General features: G+C 40.2%; 1 protein-coding gene across 4 annotated transcripts in view; it reads right to left on the bottom strand.

Moving 5' to 3' along the window:
- The window catches only part of LOC307028427 (histone deacetylase 4-like), a 176,910-nt gene extending 152,511 nt beyond the window's left edge, over nucleotides 1-24,399 (bottom strand). For all 4 annotated transcript variants that reach the window (XM_079663429.1, XM_079663430.1, XM_079663431.1 and 1 more), the window contains exons 1-2: nucleotides 24,241-24,399; nucleotides 3,467-3,727 (exon numbers count right to left, since the gene is read on the bottom strand). In XM_079663429.1, coding sequence (XP_079519555.1) covers nucleotides 3,467-3,488 — 22 coding nt within the window. In that variant the 5' untranslated portion in view covers nucleotides 3,489-3,727; nucleotides 24,241-24,399. The remainder of the gene's footprint in view (nucleotides 1-3,466; nucleotides 3,728-24,240) is intronic.
- Nucleotides 24,400-24,799: the final 400 nt, after the last annotated feature.

Below are 24,799 nucleotides of genomic sequence, written 5' to 3'. Positions count from 1 at the left end.
GTGCTTTCACCCCTCCCTAAAAGCCCACTCGGCCACGTGGGAGTGACATGTGTTGTGAGTGTTCAGCGCGAGCGAATATGTCAGAACAAGAGCAGCAACTCGTTAAAAAGAAGGGTCGCGGGGAGATTCCCAGTCGATCGCGAGATGTGTCTAAAAATAGAACAACAATATTCAGTTTTATCGTTAATGTCCCGTAACATAATCTTCCTGTGCCAGAATAATGCACTTGAACGCATCAAAGCTTTGTGATTGGCCGGCGTCACCCCATGTGTCGGGGCGTGGCTGCTGGGCAGTGGGCACCATTTCGCTGACGTTGTCCGTGTCAACAGGAGTGACAGTCCGCACACACACAAGACCGCAATTATGGCACAAGCAAAAAAGCCCAAAATACATCATTTTCACTCCGAGTGGGAGGATGATTATTTTTGTATCTATTCCAATTCAAAGTCAATCTGTCTCATCTGCAATGCGACCGTGGCTTTATCGAAGAAGGGCAATTTAGGAGCGGCATTTCAAAACAGTGCACAAACGCTGCGAGACGGAATTCCCTCCTAATTCTGCCCTACGCTCCCAAAAGGGGAGGGACCTGAAAGGACAGCTAAATGCACAGCAGTCCATTTTCACCCGGTCCAACAACAAGAGCAAGGCTGCTACCATAGCATCTTATACGTGTCAGTCACGTTCTTGCCAAACACAAGTCTTTCAAAGACGGCGAAGTTGTGAAATGAAGCATTCCTGGAGGCTGCCGAAGCGCTTTTGGGGGACAGTAAAAACAACAGTAGCATTTCAACAGGTTTTTGATATAATAAAAACTCAAGTTAGATACCGTATTAATCAGCTGTAAGTTTTTGTTTGTTTGAACTTATTCATTATAATTATTGTACAAAATGGTATAAGAATGCAAACATTAAGATATGTTCTGTTTAAATTGATTATAGTCTATTATCAATTTAGGTTAAGAAACTAGTGTTGCTTGCATCCTATTTTAAAGGCATTTCTTGTTATAAATGGGTTTGATTCTATTAATTTTGTCTCTTTTATTGCACTTTGGCAGCAGATTCCTGTGTAGCTTCAGATCTGAGTTTTCTTATTAGTAAGCCTAATTTATACTTTTGTAGCAACACTATTTTTATATAATGGTAAAGAAAGGGTTCAGAGTCTTTTCTTTTTTTCCTGTGTCATATGTGGCAGCACTGCCACAAGTTCCTCTTCAGAGAGGGTCTTCAGTACAGGTGGCAATATTGTCACCTGCCTGCGCTCACCTCTGAAACTAGACCAGGGGTCACCAACCTTTTTTAGGGTGAGGGCTACTTTAAAAAAATAAAACAAGTCGGGGGCTACTTTTACTCCTCTTTTTTTTTTTTTGCAGTCTATATATTTAGCACATTTTAACATTAATATGCTTACCTTTAACCTTTGTGTGCTGTTTGGGTCTGTGGGACCCGTTTTCAGTGTTTACTAAAAGAACATGTTTGCAATCTAATTATTTTAACCTGCTTTATTTGGGGGTGGACGGGCCGCAGCTCCTCTAGGGGGGTCCGGGGGCGTGCTCCCCCGGGAAGATGTTTTTTTAAATATTGAAGTGAAATGCTGGTGCACTCTGGTGTATCCATACATTCTGGTGAATTTGTGGATACAGCTTTCAACACTCATATGAAAGGGAGCTGTATACTTTTCAATAATCCAATCATCTTTAGAATATGATCACAACCAATAACAAATCATTTAAACTGGTTTATTCTTATCTTATGTTACCTAGTTAGCATTCTTTCTTTCTAATGATGCGTATTTTACTAATCACTCCCTTTTTAAACTGTTTTTTGTTTTTTTACTGTCCTATAGTACACATTGGAATGATTTCTTAATTTATCTATATTAAATAGATAAAGGTGTGCTCTCCCAGCTCTCTCGCTCGCTCGCTCGCTCTCCCTCCCTCCCTCCCTCGCTCGCTCTCTCTCTCCCTCTGTCTCGCTCGCTCACAGAGGCTGTGTGCTCCTCCCTGGCGATGACGGCTTGCGTTATAAAATAATAATACACATATTTTTAAAGTGGGGGGACACAAACAGGATTTCGAAAAGAGCGGGGGACATGTCCCCCCTGTACCCAGTGGAAATTACGCCATGCGTGTTTGCGTCAAGTGCAATAAATATATATGCAAGTTGCAACACACAGAGTAAATCTCTGGCCCTCATGTGCTGTGTAGGCTCGGACGACTAGGCTGTGCAATGGGGCTGATGTGTTATGTAGATTCTGCCAGAAGGAAAATCAGCAGGGAGGTGCCACATTGCTTTTCTTCCCGACTGCAACTCTGGACCCGCAAATCAAGAAGGAACGTGATTGGTCGATATTCATTGTGGGGGTGGCGGGAGGAGGGGTGTTAGATAGATATAGAGTTATATTAAGTAGATAGAGTTCGCTATGATTTAGGTTTAGTTTATGCATAGGGTAGATTCTTTTAATTACATTTCCTTTTTTGTTTTGTGTATTTTATACATGGACTTGCTTGGCGAGCTATTTTTAGAACATGCCCCGCGGGCGACTCACGTTGCCCCTGCGGGCGACTAAGTGCCCGCGGGCACCGTGTTGGCTACCCCTGAACTAGACCATGTAAACAGGCTGGTGTTTCTTGCAAAAAACCTTTAAGAGATGACATGAACAGCCCTACCAGCATTTGCCAGGGTGGCCAAAACATTTTTATTTGGTCTTAAATTGTAGTTCAACATTTATTTTCTGTTACTTCTGGACCATGACGGTTGGCCAGCCTTCAACGTTTAACTGAGTGGAATATGTTGAATATGTTGAACCAGTAGGTTGTGACAGTGCACTGCAACATATTTGATTTCATTTATTTTGGTCTAATTTATTTTTATTTATCATATTAATATAGGTTTAGTATGGTTTTGGAAGTGCGCTCCAACATATTTGTTGATCTTGTTTATTGGTAAAATATTATTTGTTTTAAAGTTCAATAAATGGTCAATGAATAATCGTCAAAATAATCGTGATATCAATTATTGACCCAAATAATCGTGATTATGATTTTTGCCATAATCGCACAGCCCTACGCTCCGAGACCACCTATTTTAGCGGACCAGAGTCCGGTTGTTTAGTTCACTTCAGAGGTCTCGGACTGTGTTCACACCGACCCAAATGAACCGCACCAAGCGGCTAAACGCAACAGGGTTCGATTCAACCGGACTATAAAAGGCTGGTGTGAATGCACCCTTAAGAAAAAAGGAGATTTTAGAGGGCATCATGGGACAAGGTCAAGCACACCAGGGAAAGGTTACAAGTCTACATCCCTGAAACTATCTACGTAAATCCATATTCATAATTCCTATTGCCAAATCTAACTTTCCCTATTCCAATAGCAGAAGGCTTTTCAATGTCGAAGTAACTTCACATGCAGAGAATAGCACAAGAGCTCCACTTGTGAAATTCTACAATTTTTTTTCTCACATCTTACCTGATCGGCTGTGAGAGCTCATTGCTGTGGTTGTTGTTGCCGGGCAGACTTGACAGGTGAGGAGAGGTGAGTGGTGAGGGTGTCAGTGCACCTCCGTGGAGGCAGTAGTGACCACCATGTGTTTCCCAGCCAAGATGGTGGTGATGCCAGGCCAAGGGGGGACACAGAGCGGTTGTTTCTTAATGCTTCATCCCACTGAACCACAGGTGGAGAGATCAGTGGTGTGTTGTGGCAGGATTCCTTCCAGTCAGGCTGTAAAAGCTGCAACAAAAAAATGTTTTTATATGCATGGGAAACTCCAGATAGAAGCTCATATATCAATTTCAAATCCTCCGAATCAGAATACTTCATGTATCCCTGCCCAGTGGCTGCCCAATGGATTTCACTGTGTGTGCAGTGCAGTGCTGTGTAAGTGTGTAACAATTTGATTGAAATGTCCCATTTCCATCTTTTGAAACTAAATTAACTATATTCTACAGTGAGTGATGTCATACTATTGTTAATTAGGTACTAAGTGTGGCATGGCAACAAACACAGTTGAATAAACTTCCCAAGAGTTTGAATCTCAGTCACAAAATCTTGTCCTCAACAGCTTGCATGGTCAGCTGTGAAAGTCAGTGTTTTATTAAAAGGCTCTTCCCTGAAGATGAAATGCAAACAGAGGCGTTCTGAAGACTGAGATTTACCTCAGAGACGATTGCAGAAGAAAACTTTTCATACTGTCTGGCGTGTTTGTGTGTTATGCAATCAAAACTGCAAGAGTGTAAACACACAGGGAAGCCTCTGGCTATTCAATCCTAACCAGCAGAAGCCGAAACTCACCTCTGTCACTTCTGACAGGTGTCAACAGAGCTGAACACAAACAAGAGCTGCAATCAGCCACTAGAAATACACAGGGACCACAATAAAGTGCAAGTTTTCCCATTTTATAGCAATCCTAAATATAAATACACATAGTCTCTTCTCTCGTGGCTGTCACGGCAACGTTAAAGCTGTTGAAATTAATTACTGGTAACGAATGAGTTCAATGGAAAATAGCAATGTCTAGCCAAAGAAAATGTCACTGCAAGAATTCTCCAAGGTCTAACTTCTACTTCCAACATCTTACTAATCAGGTCATCAGAAACGGTCCAAAAGTGAATGGCATATTTAACAGAGGAGCAGCTTAGTCATCATTAGCGCTGGGGCTGCGTGATGTGGGAAAATTACAAGTTCATATATACAGATACTGCAATTGCGACACGATTTGCGATATTGTAGGGAATGATAATTGTTTTAACATTGTTCACATTATTATTAAAAAATAATAAAATGATCATGGTGTGTTTTTTTGTGGATATTACCAAACAAGCAGTTTTATTAAGTGTGTAGAATATCATTTGTTAGCTTGCCTTGTACCACATGACATCATTCAGGAAAATATGTTCACATACTTTGCCTAAACCACTGGTTTAGATATTGCACTAATCCATAACATTCAGATGAACTGTACAAGAGAAATTAGCGGTAAATTAGTATTAAGATATACGTAATGTTTTATTCTATTATAACATGAGCTCCAGTGTTGCCTTACCAGTTTCAATGGAGAAAAAAAAGTGCAAAAGCAGCAGAAAACAAACATTGGTGTGTTGCAGGGACACTACGCTTCGGAATTCAAACATGCAGTTAATACTTTCATGAATGGGGGGGAATACTCAAAAAAAGGTTTGCTGAGGCATGAGGTGTTGCCGCGAGGTGTGCTACTCTCAGATTCCAGACGGCTTTTTGTGTCAAAATAGTTGTCCGTCATAAGAATTCAAATGTGCTTTTGCAGCTTGTCATACATTGTAAGCAATAACCTCAGGCCTTTAGTCATCTCACGGTGTCTTTTTGCCAAAAACTAACAAACAACTATAAGAGAAAAGTGCACCTTTTCTGACACTGCTCAGCTGTCAGATGCTGTTTTTTCCTATTGAAAATTAGTTTGTGAACCACATTACCGATATTTTTACTGCAAATTAAGTCTGCATTATACATTGTGGTGATGAGGAGAGGCACTTTCTTATCAATACAACTTCATGGTATATGTAACTTCTTATGATAATATAAATATTTGTTTTCAATGTAACTGTTCTATTGTTTTAATTATTTGTGTATTTTTTATTCAAATTCATTTCATTCTAAAATGGGGCGACGAATGGAGCAAAATTCCCAACTGTGTTTTTACAGCTTGTCAAACAATGTTACCAATAACTTCAGGCCTTTAACCTCACTGTCTCTGGCAGAAATAAACAAACTAAAAGAAAAAAGTGCCTTTCTGAAACTATCAACCTGCAGTTTGTGGCACTAGTCAGCGGTCCGATGCTCTTTTTTAGTTTTTATTCCGTATGATTTCCCTTTTCTAACCGTAGCAGCAATCCTATTAAAAATTAATCTCTAAATAATATCGCATGTATATTACTGCTGGGTACCATAAAACACACCACCTGCATCTCTCGGTGCGTCTTATTCCACCTACTGACACTTAAGATTGGATGAGATTTATCGTGCTCCTGCAGCAGAGATTCTGAACCTGGAAACGTTAAATGGCGCTTGACAGGAAAACAGCTCTCAGGACTCGTTAATGGACTTCATTTCCCAAGCACTCCGAGCGCTGCCGGGAGTAATCACGACGGCATAAAAATAACATGTGGTCGGGCAGCGAGCAGTAAACAACAATTAAGAGACCCCTTGCGTAGCTCTAGAAATGAATCATTGAAAATGCACTTGTGCCGCGAAGACAGCTTCAGCCTCTCAGCTCTAATTGACTCTGAATAATTCAGATGGAGCGGGATAAGCAGCAGCGACTGTATGCAATGGATTGACATGTGCCAGATTTTTATTTTCTTATTGTACAAATAGTTGAGAAGTAAAATGTTAAACTGTTATTTAACTCTTAATTTTTGTATTATGATGTAATTCGTAACTTTATTAAATTACATATACATATTTGGGAAGTTTTTTGGGAGCTTTATTCTTATACTTATAAGTATCTTTAAAGTGAGCTATATTAGCATGTAAAAAAAAGAAAATCGACTAGATTCGGTAGGAAATTAAAATCATTGCCTGTCAATGCAGACAGCACAGGAATGAAATATGGTGATCTTAACCATCGCTGGTACAAGGCGTCAAACTGAACCCGTCTTCCTTTAGTAGTCAGTGTAACACTGGTGACACGAGAGTAAACATGGGTAAGTAGGAGAAGCATGTGAGAGGGGAGGGAAGACAAAGTGATTTCCTATCGGCAGTAACACAACACTCTCTGCTGCATGTTCATGTTTGTGACCGCAGGACATCACATCAATCAGCTGTTGGCTGAATGGGGACAAGGCGAGGAGCGCGTGCATGGAGCGGCACACGGGGGATCATTTCTCTTGTTACGGAGCGCTGACAGCCCGGGCACAGCTAGAGGATGGTTGTGTAACACAGCAGCATCCACCTGTAGCCCTGACTCTGTTATCATCACCCCAAACCTGTCTGAACCAATCGGCTGTGTTCTCACTTGAATAAAGCAAATGACTCAAATGAGGTAAGCATTTCATTTTTGACGAGGGAGCGGTCGCACTTCTTTGATAACCATCACTTGAGTTGTGCAAAAATGCAAAAATAATCTTCCAAATACGGACAAAACTGTAAATATTGTAATATACAGGTTATGTAAGTGAAGTACAATGTGCACATTTGTACTTTCTATATTTATATCAATAAATATCTATTTATTTGTTATTGTTTCTATTCAAAAATGTTACTTTAACTTCATATGTTTAAATAGCTTTACTTTATTTGATCTTTTTAGTGCATATTTTTTCTTTCACGAAACCTAATTTCCCAGATAAATAAAGTGTTCTGAAATTGACTCTGTAATACAGAGCTTTGTTGGATGATTGTTTTGCATTTTAAAGCTTTGGAACAACATTCCTGTATGCTACAAAATAATGTTCTTATAAAACTAAACTGCATTCATAATTATGTTTCGAGGGGCGATTGTATTTATCTCGAATAAAATCACTAAGCCCTTGGTTAATGTTGTAAATTGATACAAAATCAAACGGACAAGCACGAAAACTACGTGGTAATGTTAAGGAAAACATATGGTTGTGTCATTGTATTTACAGGTGGGTAAATAATGTAACATTTACCTTGTTTCATATGGGACATGAATAGCCGTCTCTTGGGCGAAAGTCCTGTTTTTGTTTGACTTATCTATTCACACCATAATTGTATCCATGCAGGCTTCTGTGGACTATGAATAGATCTGTTATAAGTTAAAAACAAACACTTTCCGAGGTAAAACTCATTTGATGTGGTTTCTTTGTATGGGAACGTCATTTTTAGGAGGCCAGGATGGGGAAAAAACAATCACTTAACATTCAATGCTGAATGAAATTAGGGCGGTTTACATCTGGTTCATGTTGTTTTTTTTCAGTTTTAGTTCAAATGTAAAAAAATACAAAATGGGGAAAGTGCAATCTGCCTGAAAATCCAATTTCTTTGCATGATTTGCAAACGTTGCTAGTGGCAGACAAGCTGAAATGTATAGCCTTACCATTCCTTTGCAACCACAGATAAAATATATTCTTGACGTGAAAAAAACAACACCCGTTTGATTGATATTCCCATGAATACTACATTTGTATTGAAATTCTTATTTTGTCAAAACTACCTCACACCAGATTGCTTTATATTTCCTGGATTGTACACACAAAGATGATTGTGTCGGAAAACAAATAAAGACAGACATTTGTCTTTTAAAAATGAACTTGAGAAAAGCTTCAGCACTCATATCATGTGCTACCTTCCACATGTGGACTGAAGCTGCAGCTGGAAAACTTTCCCTCACACCAATAACATCCAACAGCTTCCATTGAACCGCTTATGTCTGCAGCTTTGTTAATCTCATCTATGAAAGCAAAGCAAGTGGAAAGGGCACATGAATGTACCAAAAGGCCATGTGGAGTAGAGTGAACTTTTGGCTGTCTAGAACCCGGACAGCCTAAACTTTAAAAGATATGTTTAAAGTTTTAGGTTAGGGGAAAATATGCTGGAGTGTGCCATGTTTCCTGTGAATGTGTGTGAGCGTGTGTGTGAGCATTCCTGTGAAACCTGGAGAGAACTGAGGGGTTGGGGATTAAAGTTGTTGGTATAAAATACGATGGCACACGATGATTACGCACTTGGAACCAGCTCTGTCTGTTGTTATATAAATGTGAACTAAGGAATCTTAACCTTCAGACACTTTATTTATAACTGGAGTCATATTAAAAGGACAAATGTGAAAATATGTTCGAATGGCACGTCACTTTTGTGCCTTCTGTTTCTCGAAATGTGAGCACACAGCTACCTAATAAAAAGGAAACAGGTAACACACACGTCTGTTGATGTTAGTGAATGACTGAACATGCATGTGTTGTTACCGTGGCAACTTTTCTGAGTGGAATAAAAAGCAGGAAGTAGCATCTTTCCATGCAGTTTGCCAAGTACTGTGAAAGACAAAAGCCCATTCTACTTCCCCTTCTTCAGTACAAACGGTGTTTCAATGTTGCTCTCACTTTTTAACCCACTTTGGGAACTTTTGCTCAGCCTCGCCCATTTATATTATTTATTATCCACCTCAACATTAAGGAAAATTACATTCTGGCTTAAGAAGTTATTGAGAAGAGTTATTTTTTCATATTTTGTCTCTATATGAGAGCAGGCAGTCTTTTTCTGGATGTGACAGAATTGTGTATGCTCAAAATGCAAGGACATTTTACTTTTAATTCATTTTAATAATTATGTCTTCCGCTTCTTTATTCTTTTTTTTTTATTTATTTAATTTATAATTATTAGTTATGCAATTTACCAATACTATTAATACAATAGTTGCACTCATTTGAAAAGGTATCACCTGAACGTGAATATCACCGGTACCAAAAGAAAAAAGACTGTAGTGCAAACCCAACTCCCACTAGCATTTAAGCCTCCACCACTCGCAAAAAGTTCAGACCGAGCCAAAGCTATAACAAATGCCAAATATCCTTATGTTGCCATGTTTGCAAAGCGCTACCTGGCTGTATCTGCTACCTCTGTCCCTAGCAAGAGGGTGTTCTCCACAGCAGGAGACATTGTTAGTGCCAGCAGATCTGCCCTTTTGGCAATCAATGTGGACAATGTTTATTTTATTATATTTTGTATTCATTTGAGTGAATATTCAGTTTAATAATAATAAAAACCCCAAAAATATATTTTATGTTTTGTGAGTACTAATACAGTAAAGTTCAAATAGCTCACAGATTATTTCAGTTCATCGAAATGCTGCACCCTAATGTTTATTTTATTATATTTTGTATTTATTTCATAATAATTAAAAACCCCCCAAAAATATTTTATGTTTACCAAAAACGTACCGAACCGTGACCTTAAAACCAAGGTACGTACCGAACCGAAATGTTTGTGAACCGTTACACCCCTACATTATATGAATCATACGCTAACCAAAAGTTATACGAAATCAGATTCAGAGAACTTTATGCCAGGGGATAACATTGGGATTAGTGACAGTGGCTCCATGTAAAACAAATAAACAATAAAAAAAGATTAAAACAAATAAAGCTAATTAATTAGAGAAAGTTTAAATGTGCAATAGAAATATAAAATAAAGATATTTATATAATCAATTCAAATAATTATAACTTTCTTTGCAATTTATATTAACAATGACTTGGCAGGGGTATGGGGGTAACATAGCAGATCATTGCCTGTTTGCATGTGATGATTGGGTAAGCATGGGTAAGCAGGGGGTAGGGTGGTGGGACAGTTTGCACAGTCCTGCTGGTTGAGTGTGCCTGTGAACCACAGGATCCTGTCCCCAAGTTTGTACACAACACTGCCATGCCATTAATAGACTCAATTAGTAACCATTAACGTGACATCCACAACATGTCCACAAACAAGGATGCTTGCCAACCCCTTCAACACTCGCTAACCCAGATCGGGGGCTAGGGTCGGTTCAAAGTCAGGACAAGGTCCCGACACGAGAACAAAGGGGCTAAAAAAGGGTTTATTATTGGAGTAGTGAGGCACAACAGGGTACAAGGGGGCTGAATCTGTGAGAGTGATTTCCAGCAATGAACTCATTGGGCGACCACAAGGATTCGTCAAACCTCAAATCACATAAGTTGAGGCTGAGAGCTTCTATATAGTTGCCCATTAAAAGCTCTCCGTCCCTTTTCACCGCTTTGAATCTTCCTCGTCTACCTTTACTGCTTCTCTGGCTCCCTACCAACTTATTTTCTTTGATGAAGTTGCGCAACAGTAAGGGGAAAAGGTGAAGTAACCGTTTAAAAGTTCCACGCCTTAATATTTTGTGTTTAACGTATGATATAAAGTGCAGCACAATTAATGGAAATGTTATCAAAATCGCAATATGTACTAGTGAAATATTCAAATCACAGGAAGCACAATATCTGTTACAGGCTCAATATGTATTTAAATTCCATTTTGTATTAAGTATTATGGAGCTGGAGACATATAGCCGCCAAAAATCATTTACTCAAGACTTAAAACTAATTATTTGGTACAGTTCATTTTTTTTAAATATAAATCATACCCATTTTGATATATTTTATTTTAAATAATGAGAATAATGATACAAAATGACGAATCCCAATATAGTTTTACATTTTCTTTTCCACAAATCGTTTAGCCCTACTGATAGATGTTGATGTTATGCTGTTTTGTTAAATATTTAGCATCCATAATTATTAGTCATGCAATTTACCAATACTATTAATACAATAGTTGTTTGATATTTGCCCATAGTCCACCATTTATTGCCCTCCAAAGATAAAAGTTTTAGCACCCTTTGTTTACAGAATGGCAACAAAGAGTTTGTTTGTCAATAGGTCGTGGTTGAACGACTGGTTGCCTCAAGTGGCATCTGAAACATTGCGTGTAATAGAGATGAAGACCAACAAATGAGCAAGGGCTGAGAAAAAAGACGTAATAATATGCTGGATGGCATTCAGGCTGGAAGGGAAGACCTTGCCAAGCAGTTTGCGTGAATGTGTCCTGTCACCTTATTTGTCCCAGATCACAACATTGGCTTTAGTATAACCCATTAGTATCCATTAGTGTGACAAAATCCACAAAATATACACAATCAAGTAAGATCCCAGTGCCAGCTTTCTGAACGATGGGAGCAAGTTGGGAAGTCAGGTCTGGGCCCTGAAAAAGTGCAATGGAACTGAGCTAAATTAGTTTATTAAGGAGATTACAAGAGGTGAACTTAGAGGCAAGGGAAGAACAAGAATTAAGTGTCCCAAAACGTAGTACAATAGTGATGTTTGGGCCATGAAAGTTGGCTCATAAGGTTATCAGTGTTTATATTACTAGTGTCATCATGATATTATATTGATTATTTGTACAACATTAATATCACTTCAAGTATTGCACGATAAAATATGAAGTAGAATAGGGGCCTGTGATCAATATTACATGGCCATTTTATCAGTTATATTTATATCAACTCACATGAAGCAATTCAACATATTAAAATAAAAAAGGTGCAGCTTAAAGGTCACCTATTATGAAAATCAACTTTGTCCCCTAACTAACTGTCTGTGTTGACACTCCCCTTGTTGTGCGTCAGCAGAGAAAGGCTACAAATGTTTTAGCTAGGTTCAAGTTAGACAACAAATGTCTGGGTTAGTGTTCATAACTTCATGTTTATGTCATCTTAATGGTAAATCTCAATGCACACACATTTTCCGTGCTTTTCAATAGCAGTGTTTCCCCTATATACAGTGGGGCAAAAAAGTATTTTGTCAGCCATCAATTGTGCAAGTTCTCCCACTTAAAAAGATGAGAGGCCTGTAATTTTCATCCAAGGTATACCTCAACTATGAGAGGCAGAATGAGAAAAAAAAAAAATCCAGAAAATCACATTGTCTGATTTTTAAAGAATTTATTTGCAAATTATGGCAGAAAATAACTATTTGGTCAATAACAAAAGTTAATCTCAATACTTTGTTATATACCTTTTGTTGGCAATGACAGAGTTCAAACGTTTTCTGTAAGTCTTCACAAGGTTTTCACACACTGTTGCTGGTATTTTGGCCCATTCCTCCATGCAGATCTCCTCTAGAGCAGTGATGTTTTGGGGCTGTTGCTGGGCAACACGGACTTTCAACTCCCTCCAAAGATTTTCTATGGGGTTGAGATCTGGAGACTGGCTAGGCCACTCCAGGACCTTGAAATGCTTCTTACGAAGCCACCCCTTCGTTGCCCGGGCGGTGTGTTTGGGATCATTGTCATGCTGAAAGACCCAGCCACGTTTCATCTTCAATGCCCTTGCTGATGGAAGGAGTTTGTCACTCAAAATCTCACGATACATGGCCCCATTCATTCTTTCCTTTACACGGATCAGTCGTCCTGGTCCCTTTGCAGAAAAACAGCCCCAAAGCATGATGTTTCCACCCCCATGTTTCACAGTAGGTATGGTGTTCTTTGGATGCAACTCAGCATTCTTTCTCCTCCAAACACGTCTATTTTGGTTTCATCTGACCATATGACATTCTCCCAATCCTCTTCTGGATCATCTAAATGCTCTCTCGCAAACTTCAGACAGGCCTGGACATGTACTGGCTTAAGCAGGGGGACACGTCTGGTACTGCAGTGTTTGAGTCCCTGGCGGCGCAGTGTGTTACTGATGGCAGCCTTTGTTACTTTGGTCCCAGCTCTCTGCAGGTCATTGACTAAGTCCCCCCGTGCGGTTCTGGGATTTTTGCTCACCGTTCTTGTGATCATTTTGACCCTACGGGGTGAGATCTTGCGTGGAGCCCCAGGTCGAGGGAGATTATCAGTGGTCTTGTATGTCTTCCATTTTCTAATAATTGCTCCCACAGTTGATTTCTTCACACCAAGCTGCTTACCTATTGCAGATTCAGTCTTCCCAGCCTGGTGCAGGTCTACAATTTTGTTTCTGGTGTCCTTTGACAGCTCTTTGGTCTTGGCCATAGTGGAGCTTGGAGTGTGACTGTTTGAGGTTGTGGCCAGGTGTCTTTTATACTGATAACGAGTTCAAACAGGTGCCATTAATACAGTTAACAAGTGGAGGACAGAGGAGGCTCTTAAAGAAGAAGTTACAGGTCTGTGAGAGCCAGAAATCTTGTTTGTTTGTAGGTGACCAAATACTTATTTTACCGAGGAATTTACCAATTCATTCATTAAAAGTCCTACAATGTGATTTCCTGGATTCTTTCCCCCCATTCTGTCTCTCATAGTTGAGGTATACCTAGGATGAAAATTAAAGGCCTCTCATCTTTTTAAGTGGGAGAACTTGCACAATTGGTGGCTGACTAAATACTTTTTTGCCCCACTGTACATGGGGCGCCAGGTTTTTTTTTCAAACATTAAAATAATAATACGTGGCGCTCGCGTCATCGCCACGGAGGAACATACAGCCTCTTTGAGCGAGCGAGACAGAGAGAGAGCGAGAGCTAGAGAGAGCACACCTTTATCTATTTAATATAGTTCTAAAAAATAAAGTAAGAAATCATTCCAATGTGTACTATAGGATATTAAAAAAAAAAAAGTTTAAAAAGGGGAGTGATTAGTAAAATATGCATAAAGAAAAATAAAGAATGCTAACTAGGTAACATAAGATAAGAATAAACAAGTTGAAATGATTTGTTATTGGTTGTGATCATATTCTAAAGATGTTTGGATTATTGAAAAGTATACAGCTCCCTTTCATCTGAGTGTTGAGAGCTGTATCCATAAATTCATTTTGTGCTCAAAGTGCACCAGATTGATACATTTAACTTCAACATTTCAAAAAATATCTTCCCGGGGGTGCACCCCCGGACCCCCCTAGAGGAGATGAGGTCCACCCCCAAATAAAGCAGGTTAAAATAATTAAATTGCATACTGTGATGCCCCTGTGGGTCCATCAGTAGAGAGGGTGTGGTTGTTCCGTCTGTGCTGCATTGGATCCAGTGATTGCCTTGATTGCGGTGATTCAGGGCACCTGGGTCTGGTGTCCTGGAGCTATTTAAAGCCTCTCTGCTCCTATCTGTGGGCTCTCTGCTTTCTCCTGCAGGCAACCGGCTCTGAGGAGTAAACCCAGTGTCTATCTTGACGGGTTTGTGCAAAATAAACACCTGTTTATACCCGTTAATGTGTTGTGTCTGCTTTTTGTTGTGGCCTTCTGAGCCAGGTCGCAACAAATGGGGGCTCGTCTGACGGGTTATTTCCAGAAAGTTTGTTCAGTGCTCAGAGCACATGGCGTCAGTCGAGCAGCTGATTAGTTGATGTGGTCCAGCTGTGTGCTGGCTTGGCGCTGCTATTTGGGGGACACACTTTTTTTTTTCTGGGTTTCAGGAAGCTTTAGTGTTTGACATGTCGTCAGGTTTTGTGTGCCAATCAGAAGGTAAGATGTTGCTGCTTGTTACGCTTTTGTAAAGAGTTTTCCCGGCTAGATTTAAGTGGCGTTTCCCCTTGGGTTGCGTCTGTTTGTTTTTTTCATAGTGTTGTAGCGACCTGGTTAGTGTCAGCTGTCTCCGGACAGCTGTCTCGGGGGCACATCAGCGTGATTTTTTGGTGTTACCTGCGTGCAGGTCGCTCCATAAATCCGCCGGGTTACAGTGCGTAATTACCCGCCGCAAGCCACATGAAGACTAGGTGAGTGATTAGTAAGATTTTGGTTAGGCAGTTAGGGGGAAAATTCTCTGTTGGGTTTTGTCTTTTGCCCATGCGTGTTGACAGTTAATACTTTGCTTTCTGATTGGGATAGGCAATATATTATGGCTTCTTTGTTGGCGTTTGTGGATGCGCCCTCAGTGTCTTTCTTAGATGATTGCCGGAAGGCGCAGTTGATCGAAATAGCAGAGCATTATACAATTGTTGTTGTAGGGAGCAAGCGGAAAGATGAGATTAAAACTGTCATCGTGTCATCTTTGTTTGATCAGGGAGTGTTGCAGAAGAGTGAGTCTGGTGCGGCAGGGGTCGTGCCGGTAGTGGTTCAGACAGCTGGTTTGACGTTCGAGCAGCAAAAGGAGCTCTGGCCATGCAATTTAATCAGGAGAGGTTGAAGTTGGAGTTGGGGTTGGGGTTGGAGCAGGAGAAGTTGAGTATGGAGGTGGAAAAGATGAAATGTGAGAAGGTGCTGGACGTGGAAAAGATTAAATGTGAGGTGGAATATGCTAGATTACGGCTGATTGGAGAGGGCAAGCTTGCTCCGGTGGAGGATGGGTCTGATAGGTCGGCATCAGGTAATGGCGATATTATTTCTTACTTGCGGTTAGTGTCAAAGTTCAATGAGCGTGACCCTGACATTTTTTTTACTCTATTTGAACGCATAGCAGAGGCAAGAAACTGTTCAAATTCGGGCAAAGTGCTGTTACTTCAGTGTGTACTTACTGGGCGAGCACAGGAGGCCTATTCAGCTATTCGTGGCGAAAATGCTTTGGACTATGCTAGAGTAAAATCAGCAGTGTTAAAGTCATACGAACTGGTTCCTGAAGCGTATCGTCAAAAGTTCAGAAGTTGGGTCAAGGGGGATAAGCAGACACATGTGGAGTTTGTCCGTGATTTGACTTCTCATTTTCAGCGGTGGTGCGCGGCAGCAAAGTTTGCCAGTTTTGATGGTCTTTGTGAACTCATTGTATTGGAACAATTTAAAAGAGGTTATCCCTCAGCGTGTGGCCACTTATGTAAATGAGCCTAGAGCTGCTGAATTAGCGGATGATTTTGTGTCGACACATAAGGGCAGTTTTACTGAGAAGTGGTCTAGGGGTGATTGGAGACGTGGAGAAGATGGTGGCTGTTCCCGCGGTGGTGTAAAGTGTTCACCAGGCTCCTCCCGTAGATTTGCAGGTCCGGGGCGATCCCAGGACGCCAGAGTGGGCCAATGTCATTATTGCCGAGAAGAGGGTCATTGGAAGGAGCAGTGTCCGTTGCTGGAACCTGAGGGGAAGCCTCGTTCTTCATCACATGCTCCAGCCATGTGTTGTTCTGCCGTTTTGGTTAAAAAACCGCAGGGTGTAGGATCGGGCATGGTGCCTGATAAGAAGCTGTGTTCTGTTTTTGGGCCGTTCATAACGGAAGCCGTTGTGTCAGTAGTTGGTAGTGACAAGCATGTTCCGATTAAGGTGTTGCGTGACACAGCAGCTAGATACTCATTTATTGTTGAGTCAGTGTTGCCTTTTTCGTCAGAGACAGAGACTGGGGATTTTGTGCTGATGAGGGGAATGGAGATGGGCTTGATTCCTGTGCGACGTCATACAGTAGTGCTGGATTGTGAGCTGGTACGGGGAGTTGTGTCTATCGGTGTGCGTCCCGCGTTGCCACTTGATGGGGTACAGATGATTTTGGGCAACGATCTTGCTGTTAGTGCTGTGTGGGCAGGTGTGCCATCGCCTGTGGTGGTTTCAAGGCCGTTGGCATCTGCAGAGCCAGATGAAAGCGGTTTGCAATTTCCAAGTGTGTCTCCAGTGGTGAAGGAGAAGAAAGAGAGGAAACCCCGCTAAGCAAAGAAGAGGAGGCTGAAGAAGAGGAGGCCGAAGGAGGTCGGTGCCCCCAAGGGGCCGATGAGCGCCTACATGCTGTGGCTCAACGCCAGCCAACCCAAGGAGGAGTGGAACATAAAAGTTGGAGTTGAGAAGAAGGATGTTGGGTTGTCGTGGACCACTTTGGGACCCCGTCTTAAGGGGGGGGCTGTGATGCCCCTGTGGGTCCATCAGTAGAGAGGGTGTGGCTGATCCGTCTGTGCTGCATTGGATCCAGTGATTGCCTTGATTGCGGTGATTCAGGGCACCTGGGTCTGGTGTCCTGGAGCTATTTAAAGCCTCTCTGCTCCTATCTGTGGGCTCTCTGCTTTCTCCTGCAGGCAACCGGCTCTGAGGAGTAAACCCAGTGTCTATCTTGACGTGTTTGTGCAAAATAAACACCTTTTTATAGCCGTTAATGTGTTGTGTCTCCTTTTTGTTGTGGCCTTCTGAGCCAGGTCGCACCACATACATTTTATTTAGATTGTTTGTTATGTGGATGTATAGTATTTGTGTTACTGTATGTTCAATAAAGGTGATTTAGCAAAATACACCTGTAGAGCCTCATGAGCCTTTCTTGTGCTGGCAGACACATAGAAACAAATTGGCTGGGCGCACTTTGCACGCACACACTAAGAAATTCCATGCGCACCACGCTCAAATTTAGCTGGGCCCGCGTTCCTTAGCACCGCTGCTATGACTCCATCCTAGGGGAAACACTGAAGACTTTAAAATAGTTTTATTCCACTGTTAAATAACCTGTTCAATACAAACATGCCACTTGTAAAAATTAAATAACATTTCTGTGAACTGATATTTGTTTAGTGAGTTTATTAGAGATTGTTCCCTGAAAGATTGTAAAATGTCAATGAAGATGTCAGACTTAATTTGTTAATAATTACATACAATACATGGAATGTGTGTGTGTGTGTGTGTGTGTGTGTGTGTGTGTGTGTGTGTGTGTGTGTGTGTGTGTGTGCGTGCGCGTGTGTGTGTGTGTGTGTGTGTGTGTGTGTGTGTTCTAGGGCTGCACGATTTGGGGAAATATTCTAATTGCGATTTTTCTGACAGACATTGCGATTGCGATTCAATTTGCGATATTTGTTTTTAAGCGACCCAATGGAAGTTTATTGTAAAATGCGGCCATATCTCCGGCTAGATAAGTCGTATCAACGTGCTCCCGTCCTAGCACCCCTGCAGAGTGAAATAACTAAACTTACATGAAACTTCCGTTGGGTTGCTTTAAAGTCAAGCTTCAGTTTAAGATTCACCCTGTAATAGATGTAAAATATGTGATGGAGCATTACTAACCTGACTCGGATGGTTTGTTTCACCAAACATTCCAGGAAAGCTCAATTAGAAGCCATTTGGAAAAGTATTTCAAAAATACTTGGCAGGTGATTGGATTAATCTGTCTATCACCTACTATCATGGGCCACTTCTGATTGGTTAACAATGACTGGTACATGTAGAGCACAGCACTTCTGATTGGTGTGGATGACTGACACACAAGAAGAACAAAAAAAACAAAATCGCGATTTCGATTTAAAATCGATTAATCGTTCAGCCCTAGTGTGTTCCAAGTGAATCTGCGGCCCCCTGGTGGCCAGTACATACATTATGTTGCCCCTACCACCATCCAAGTTGCCCATCCCTGTTCTAGAGTATAAGTATCATCACTGAGCGATCAGAACTCGCGACAGGGGAAGCAAACACAGACATCACAACACGGAACTTTTTGGATCAAAAACGGGACATCGTCTTACCTATGCTGTTGTTCTGATGTCCAATGTATCTGAAATGATTACTGATAATCCATCTTCATATTTATGTCAATAACGGAGTTTTCATATATAGCTGCTATGAGAGCTACCAGAGTGTATGACAGCTTCCGGTTTTGGGCATTCTGGCTGCGCATCACTCATTCACCAATGGGTAATGTTTAGATGGATTTTAGGAACTTCCCCTCGATTCTATCGGCTCTAATGGTTAAAAAGAGGTGTCAATCATCAAAATCGACTGAGGGGGGCCAGAGATATGGAAAATGCCCCCAAATGACCCCAGAAGTGTTTTTTTTTTTGCTAAACCTCTCTAAAAAGGTAAAATGTCAATTGTTTTGCATCAATCTTGATACAGGGTACTTATTATATGTTATAGTTTGGATTCCTAAAGCTTTTAGCCTACTACCCCATCATTCAAGGGTGGTTTTCAGTAAAAGTAATGTTTTTCTTTTGGACTGACACTATAATTTAGATTTTTTTACTATGTTCAATCTAAATTTACTTTAAAATAAAAAAATTCTATATTGATTCTGACTTTTCTACATCCAACTCAAAGGTTTATCATTGCTTTGAGAATTTGTTTTATTAATTTTCCCCTTTTAGAGGTGAAGATATAGTCAATTGTTTCGAGCCTGAGACCTGAAAAACAGGCTCAGGGCTTAACAGGTTAAGAGATTCTGAAAGTTCCAGGAAAAAAGATTCTCTCTCTTTTTGTCCTAACCCATTTATATTAAAACCTGTCTGAAAATGTGTTGATCCGATTTTGGCCACTTTCTAATGTCACAAGGTTTTTCTGGGTAGGGCAACCATTAGTCAATAACCAACCAAGCTAACACCCGCCCACCTTATCACCTGAATCTCCTCCTAGAGCAGTAGGGCTGTACCCGAATATCCAAATATTCGTTCGTTGGAGTACTATTCGGGTTCCAATTTCGTTATTCGGATATTCGTTTGTTTTCAGTTTTTTTTTTTATTTATTGAAAACTCCAATATCAACGTAAGAGCTTGTGCCTCTTCGGGGGGTGCTAACACTTAACCATACACTTTATTGTTTACTTTCTCCGTCTTTTCTATATAGATATTACTTTTTCTCCGTTAATCTCCGTCACGTTGTTTCCATAGCAACAACAACTTTTCCTCTCTCCCCATCTCTCCTGACAGCCTGTCAGTATCGTCTCATGCAGCTCACTGATCCAGTAATGAGTGACCCGAAAGTGAAGAATAAATATATTTATAACTAGTTTAGCTAATTCCAGAGGTAGATAAAATAGCTAAGTGTGTTAGGTCTAACTCTTAGTGTATGTTTTGCGCCGCTCACCGGTCCGTCACAGCAAGTGGAGCTGCAGGATTTCTGCTTCACACATGTTGCATACCGCTATTTTATTGTCATTTTTGGACACCTTCAAATACTGCCAGAATGGTGAAGCCATTTTGGCGAGCTTGTTTTGCAGCGCACTGAGAAAAGTGTCATGTATTTTCCGTCATGCGATCGGCTCTCACGATCGGTATTTTTAGAGAGCACCGATCGATCGGCAGACAGTGAATATCGGCCGATATCGATCGGCGGTCGATCGATCGGAGCATCCCTACCAGAAATATTCATAATCATATTATCACAAATATTATCTAAATAAAAATATATAACTGGCTTCACTAAAGAATTCAAATTGTAATCCATTATTTAAAAAATCTGTTCAATCCAACTTTTTGACATTGACGCTGATTTAGACATGAAAGAAAACCACTTTTAATTATTTCCTTTTGTTACAATATATTTTGTATGCCAAACACACAAAGGCAGTTGAACAAATGTTTCCTCAATGATGGAAAACAGCAACATCAGCAGTTGGATTCTAGCTGGGACCTTTGTTTCAAACACATTTCCTGATCAGTCTTTACCTTCAAATAAAGTAAAATGCTAGAACAAAAAGGTACATTTTGGAGTATCACTTTAAATGTCTGGCTCTTCAAAAAGCATTCCATGGGCAACTTATTACAATATAAAATCTTCTTACTGCATGTTAAATCTGACACATAACCGTTGTAGGACTTTTTACTTTGAGTAACAGCCCAAAGACAACATCTAAATGGGTCTGAATCTGTTATGAAATATATTTTTTAAATGTTGATCTGAAACTTCTTTAATTACAAAGCTGGTCTGAGTCTAAAGGATCTCAGACTGTGGTGGATAAAGAAGTAAAAGTAAAACAAGATGTGACAGAATATAATTATAATGGAGGAGACATTATGCGTGGTGTAGTATGTACTGTCACGCTGTAAAGCAGTGAAGGGAAATTACTTTTCTTGCCAAGTAGAATTAAAAACTGCTCTTAGATATGCCTGTATTATTCTTGTTTGTTTAGGTAGAGAATATTACAAAATATTGTGCGATTAGATTTAACTCTACAATACTTTTTCTTCAAGCCCCCAAATCTTTGTATAGCTGTGACACAAGTTTTAAAGTGCAAGCATCTGTATACTCAAATTCTTAATCCTAAAAAGACATAATTAAAAGACCACTAGTTCGATAAATGTGATAACACAAGCAAAATTCAAACTTGACTGTTTCTTATATATACAGTGCTGAAGTCATAACGGCAAAAACACACTCTGAAATACATTAACACAACGCAATCAATCAATGTACCTTGGATTCACGAATCCATTGAGGTTTCCAACGTGTGACATCTGTGTTACTACGTTTTTCAAGCTATTACAAATGTGATAAGAAAAGGTTTTAGTCACACCGGTAACGAGACGCAACATTTCTTGTGGTTAAATTGCATTACAATCTATTTAACCACAAGCAGAGAAGGGGCGATCATACCTAATTCATTTTTAAAGCTACAATAAGACAGAAGTAACCAGAGATAATCAAATAGAGTGGTGGAGTCCAAAAATCGGGAAACGAAATTAATGTCAACCGTACTTTAACGTTTTAAGCTTGAAAATTAAGCTTTTCTGGTTTTATTATTTTGTTTTACGAAATAAAATACGCCGGTAAATACATCAGTCGTGAATGTCTTAGGCTTCTATATGTCATAAATATGGCGTTTGCTAACACGTAACTAAAGGAAACGTCCTAAACTAGTCCTCCTTTAATGTAGCGGTGGTGCGACCGTGATGACATTTGTTTATAGCATAACATTACATCTACACCTCTGGTAATCGGACCCATGTGTGCTTGAATTGTTTTGATAAAAGTGGTGTAAGTATGTCGAGAATATCCTGCTGAACAAAACTTGAAAGTATCCAAAGGTTTAGTTTGATACAGATGTTTTTTCCCACTATATTTCAAAACCCAATGGTATTGTTTTTGTCTAGGGAACCCTTGCACACTAAATCCCTCCTTTCTCAAACACTAAAACGTGTCATATCACCAGCAGTTAAATGACAAAAATATAGATGGTAATCACAAAAGAGATGCTCAGCTGAAAATAAAATATCACAATGTGGACAAAGAACATCCTGTTTTACCCCTGCTCCAATCCGGGTTCCTCTCTCAGCAGAGTCATCCTTCTAAGAGGAGCACCCTGAGCCAATTCTTTTTTTTGTTTTAAGGCTGCAGTGACCTTGCTCCTGTGGGGCCTGGAGTTTACCAGCGTGAAACAGCAGTCCTTCAGAGCTTGTAATGCTGAGGGAATAGTTAACACTAGTGAAAGCTTAAAAGGAGTCTTAGCAGTGCAGAGGCACAGGCCAGCTACAAAGTCAAAAGTTAGCTTCCAATTTGCAGCGCTTCGGAGGAAATCTGATAGAAAAAGATTTAATTTGCAGGTTTGTGCATCACATGTTGTTGTGAAAGGGTATTAGACATCCAAATTAAAGCCTCTGCATTATTTAAGACTCAATGCCTAAATAGTGAAACCTAATTAATTATATTAACAAATTCTTTATTTGCTGTGATTTCTTTCATCAAAACAACAGTCTGGCTAAAAAAAAAAAAGAAGTAGAATCCAGTGACACAAAACACAGCTACAGATGTGTTAAATCTTGGTGGAATACAAAAAGGGGGAGGGCTTTCCCCCCCAAGACCATGTTCAATAAATTCCATATTTGGGATCAATGAAATACATCATTTTATATAACCCTAAATTCAAATACCAGAGAGGTGGACTTGTTTAAACTTGACTAGATAAACCCAGAGACGCGTAAGATCTTTTGAAACAAATATATGAGTCAGAAAATGTACTACTTTTCATCTGGACCACATCAGATCAGGCCTCGGTCAATAATAGCTTCACATAAGCTATTTAAAACTAATATAATATAACAAAGGTCCACAACTCCAAACTAAATCAAAAGCTTCTTTATGAAGTCCGATTTTGACAAATGTAAATCAAGATTATGAATATAGAGACCTATATATGGTTGTCTGGATGAAGAACAGCAGTAAATGGCTGTATTAGTTGGGCTTTCATGAATAAAATAAAAGGTCTCAAAACTCTGAAAGTATTTTTGAGACTTTAGCTATGACACCTAGGACAAAAAAAGGCAAAAAACACAGAAAGTGTAAAGCATTTAACATTAAGTTTCCTTCAACTTGCTGAATTTGAAGCTGTGAACTGGAAACTACCTTCAGCCTCGTCCTGCTGCTGCCTCTCTGTGTTCTGTTTACACTTCATACAGACACACACCAGTTTACACCCAACGCTGTGGCAGCGGCGGTTCAACCTCAGCACAAACCTCCATCATAGGCTACACACACACTGCCTTCTCCCAATTACACACTCAAAAAAAGTACTGGTTGTGTTCGAAAATGTGAAGAAATGTGTGTAACTAGAGGATGTTCTTAAGTAGAGCTAACGTGATATTGCTATTCGACAACGTTTATTGCACTACCAGGCTAACAGTTCCTGTTAACGTGTGATACGTACCTTGCTGGTAAACACACGTCTATAAGTGACACACTCCCCATTACATCTGGTAACTCTTTACACTAACCTCACACTTGGAAGGAAAACACTATGACACGGTATGGCGCTGTGCAAAACTCTCAACTGGAAAGTGCAGAGTTTGAAAAAGTATGAGTGTCCCGCTGATAATTAAAATAACACTTTTCCGAAATGACAGCCTGTTTCAGACGAGTTTTAAACAATAAAGTTAGCTTAAATGTGCAATTAAAAGTCCTACTTTAATGTAGCCACTGAAGTGGCGGACTGTTGCACAACTCGGAAAGGCGACCGTATTTTAAGTTCACTGCAAATTACTAATACTAAACGACAATGGCGGTATTGTGCAACACTTTCACTTTCCTCCTGCTAACTATAAATCACGATAAAAGCAGAAAAAAAGTAAAGTGTAGCAGGATAACAGAACTCAGTCAGACTACGAGGAGGGAAAGCGCGAGACGTTCAACATATAAACACACTTTCTGGTTCTCTCTTAACTTAAAGCTAAAGACACGACTGTAAGGCTAGTTGTTATGCAAAGACAGAAAAATAAACACTACCTGAATTGAGCACCCTTTGGCGCAAATGGCTGGTTTTCTCCCGGTATCCAAGAGCATCCACAGAGCAGGGTTTTAGGACCCGTCGGGCGGTCGTACTGTAGAAATCATTGAGCCAGCGGCTCCGCCATACTGAATTAATCACGTGTCCTACAGCCTCCTGTAGTTCCGTAGGGGGCCGGGCCTGCAGGACAGGATGACTGACAGCTGGAACCATGTCTGTGAGTTGAGGCTACATGAATAAAGGCTACTGACTGTCTTTTTCCTCGAAAGCATGAGGTCACATTGTAACTTAGAAATGGTTTATTATTGTGGCGTTTCATTTCATTTTGCTCATCCTGAGGGTCAACGGATGGTTCATGGTTTGAGTCCCAGTTCACTTCTTGGGGACTGTCAAGATGTCTATGAGCAAGGCACCCTTATTGTGTCAGGGCGTTGAAAGATAGCAGCAGAGTTGTGCAAGTGTATATTTCAAGTCTAATGTTTAAAGCTCCGGTTTGCATGTGTGTATTAGTACTGTATACTAATAAAGTGAAACCAGACATTACCAATGTGGGATTAA

The sequence above is a fragment of the Notothenia rossii genome, assembly GCF_949606895.1.
Source record: "Notothenia rossii genome assembly, chromosome: 2".
Lineage (NCBI taxonomy): Eukaryota > Metazoa > Chordata > Actinopteri > Perciformes > Nototheniidae > Notothenia > Notothenia rossii.
The sequence above is the reverse complement of the archived record's forward strand: the minus strand, read 5'-3'. Positions and strand labels throughout refer to the sequence as shown.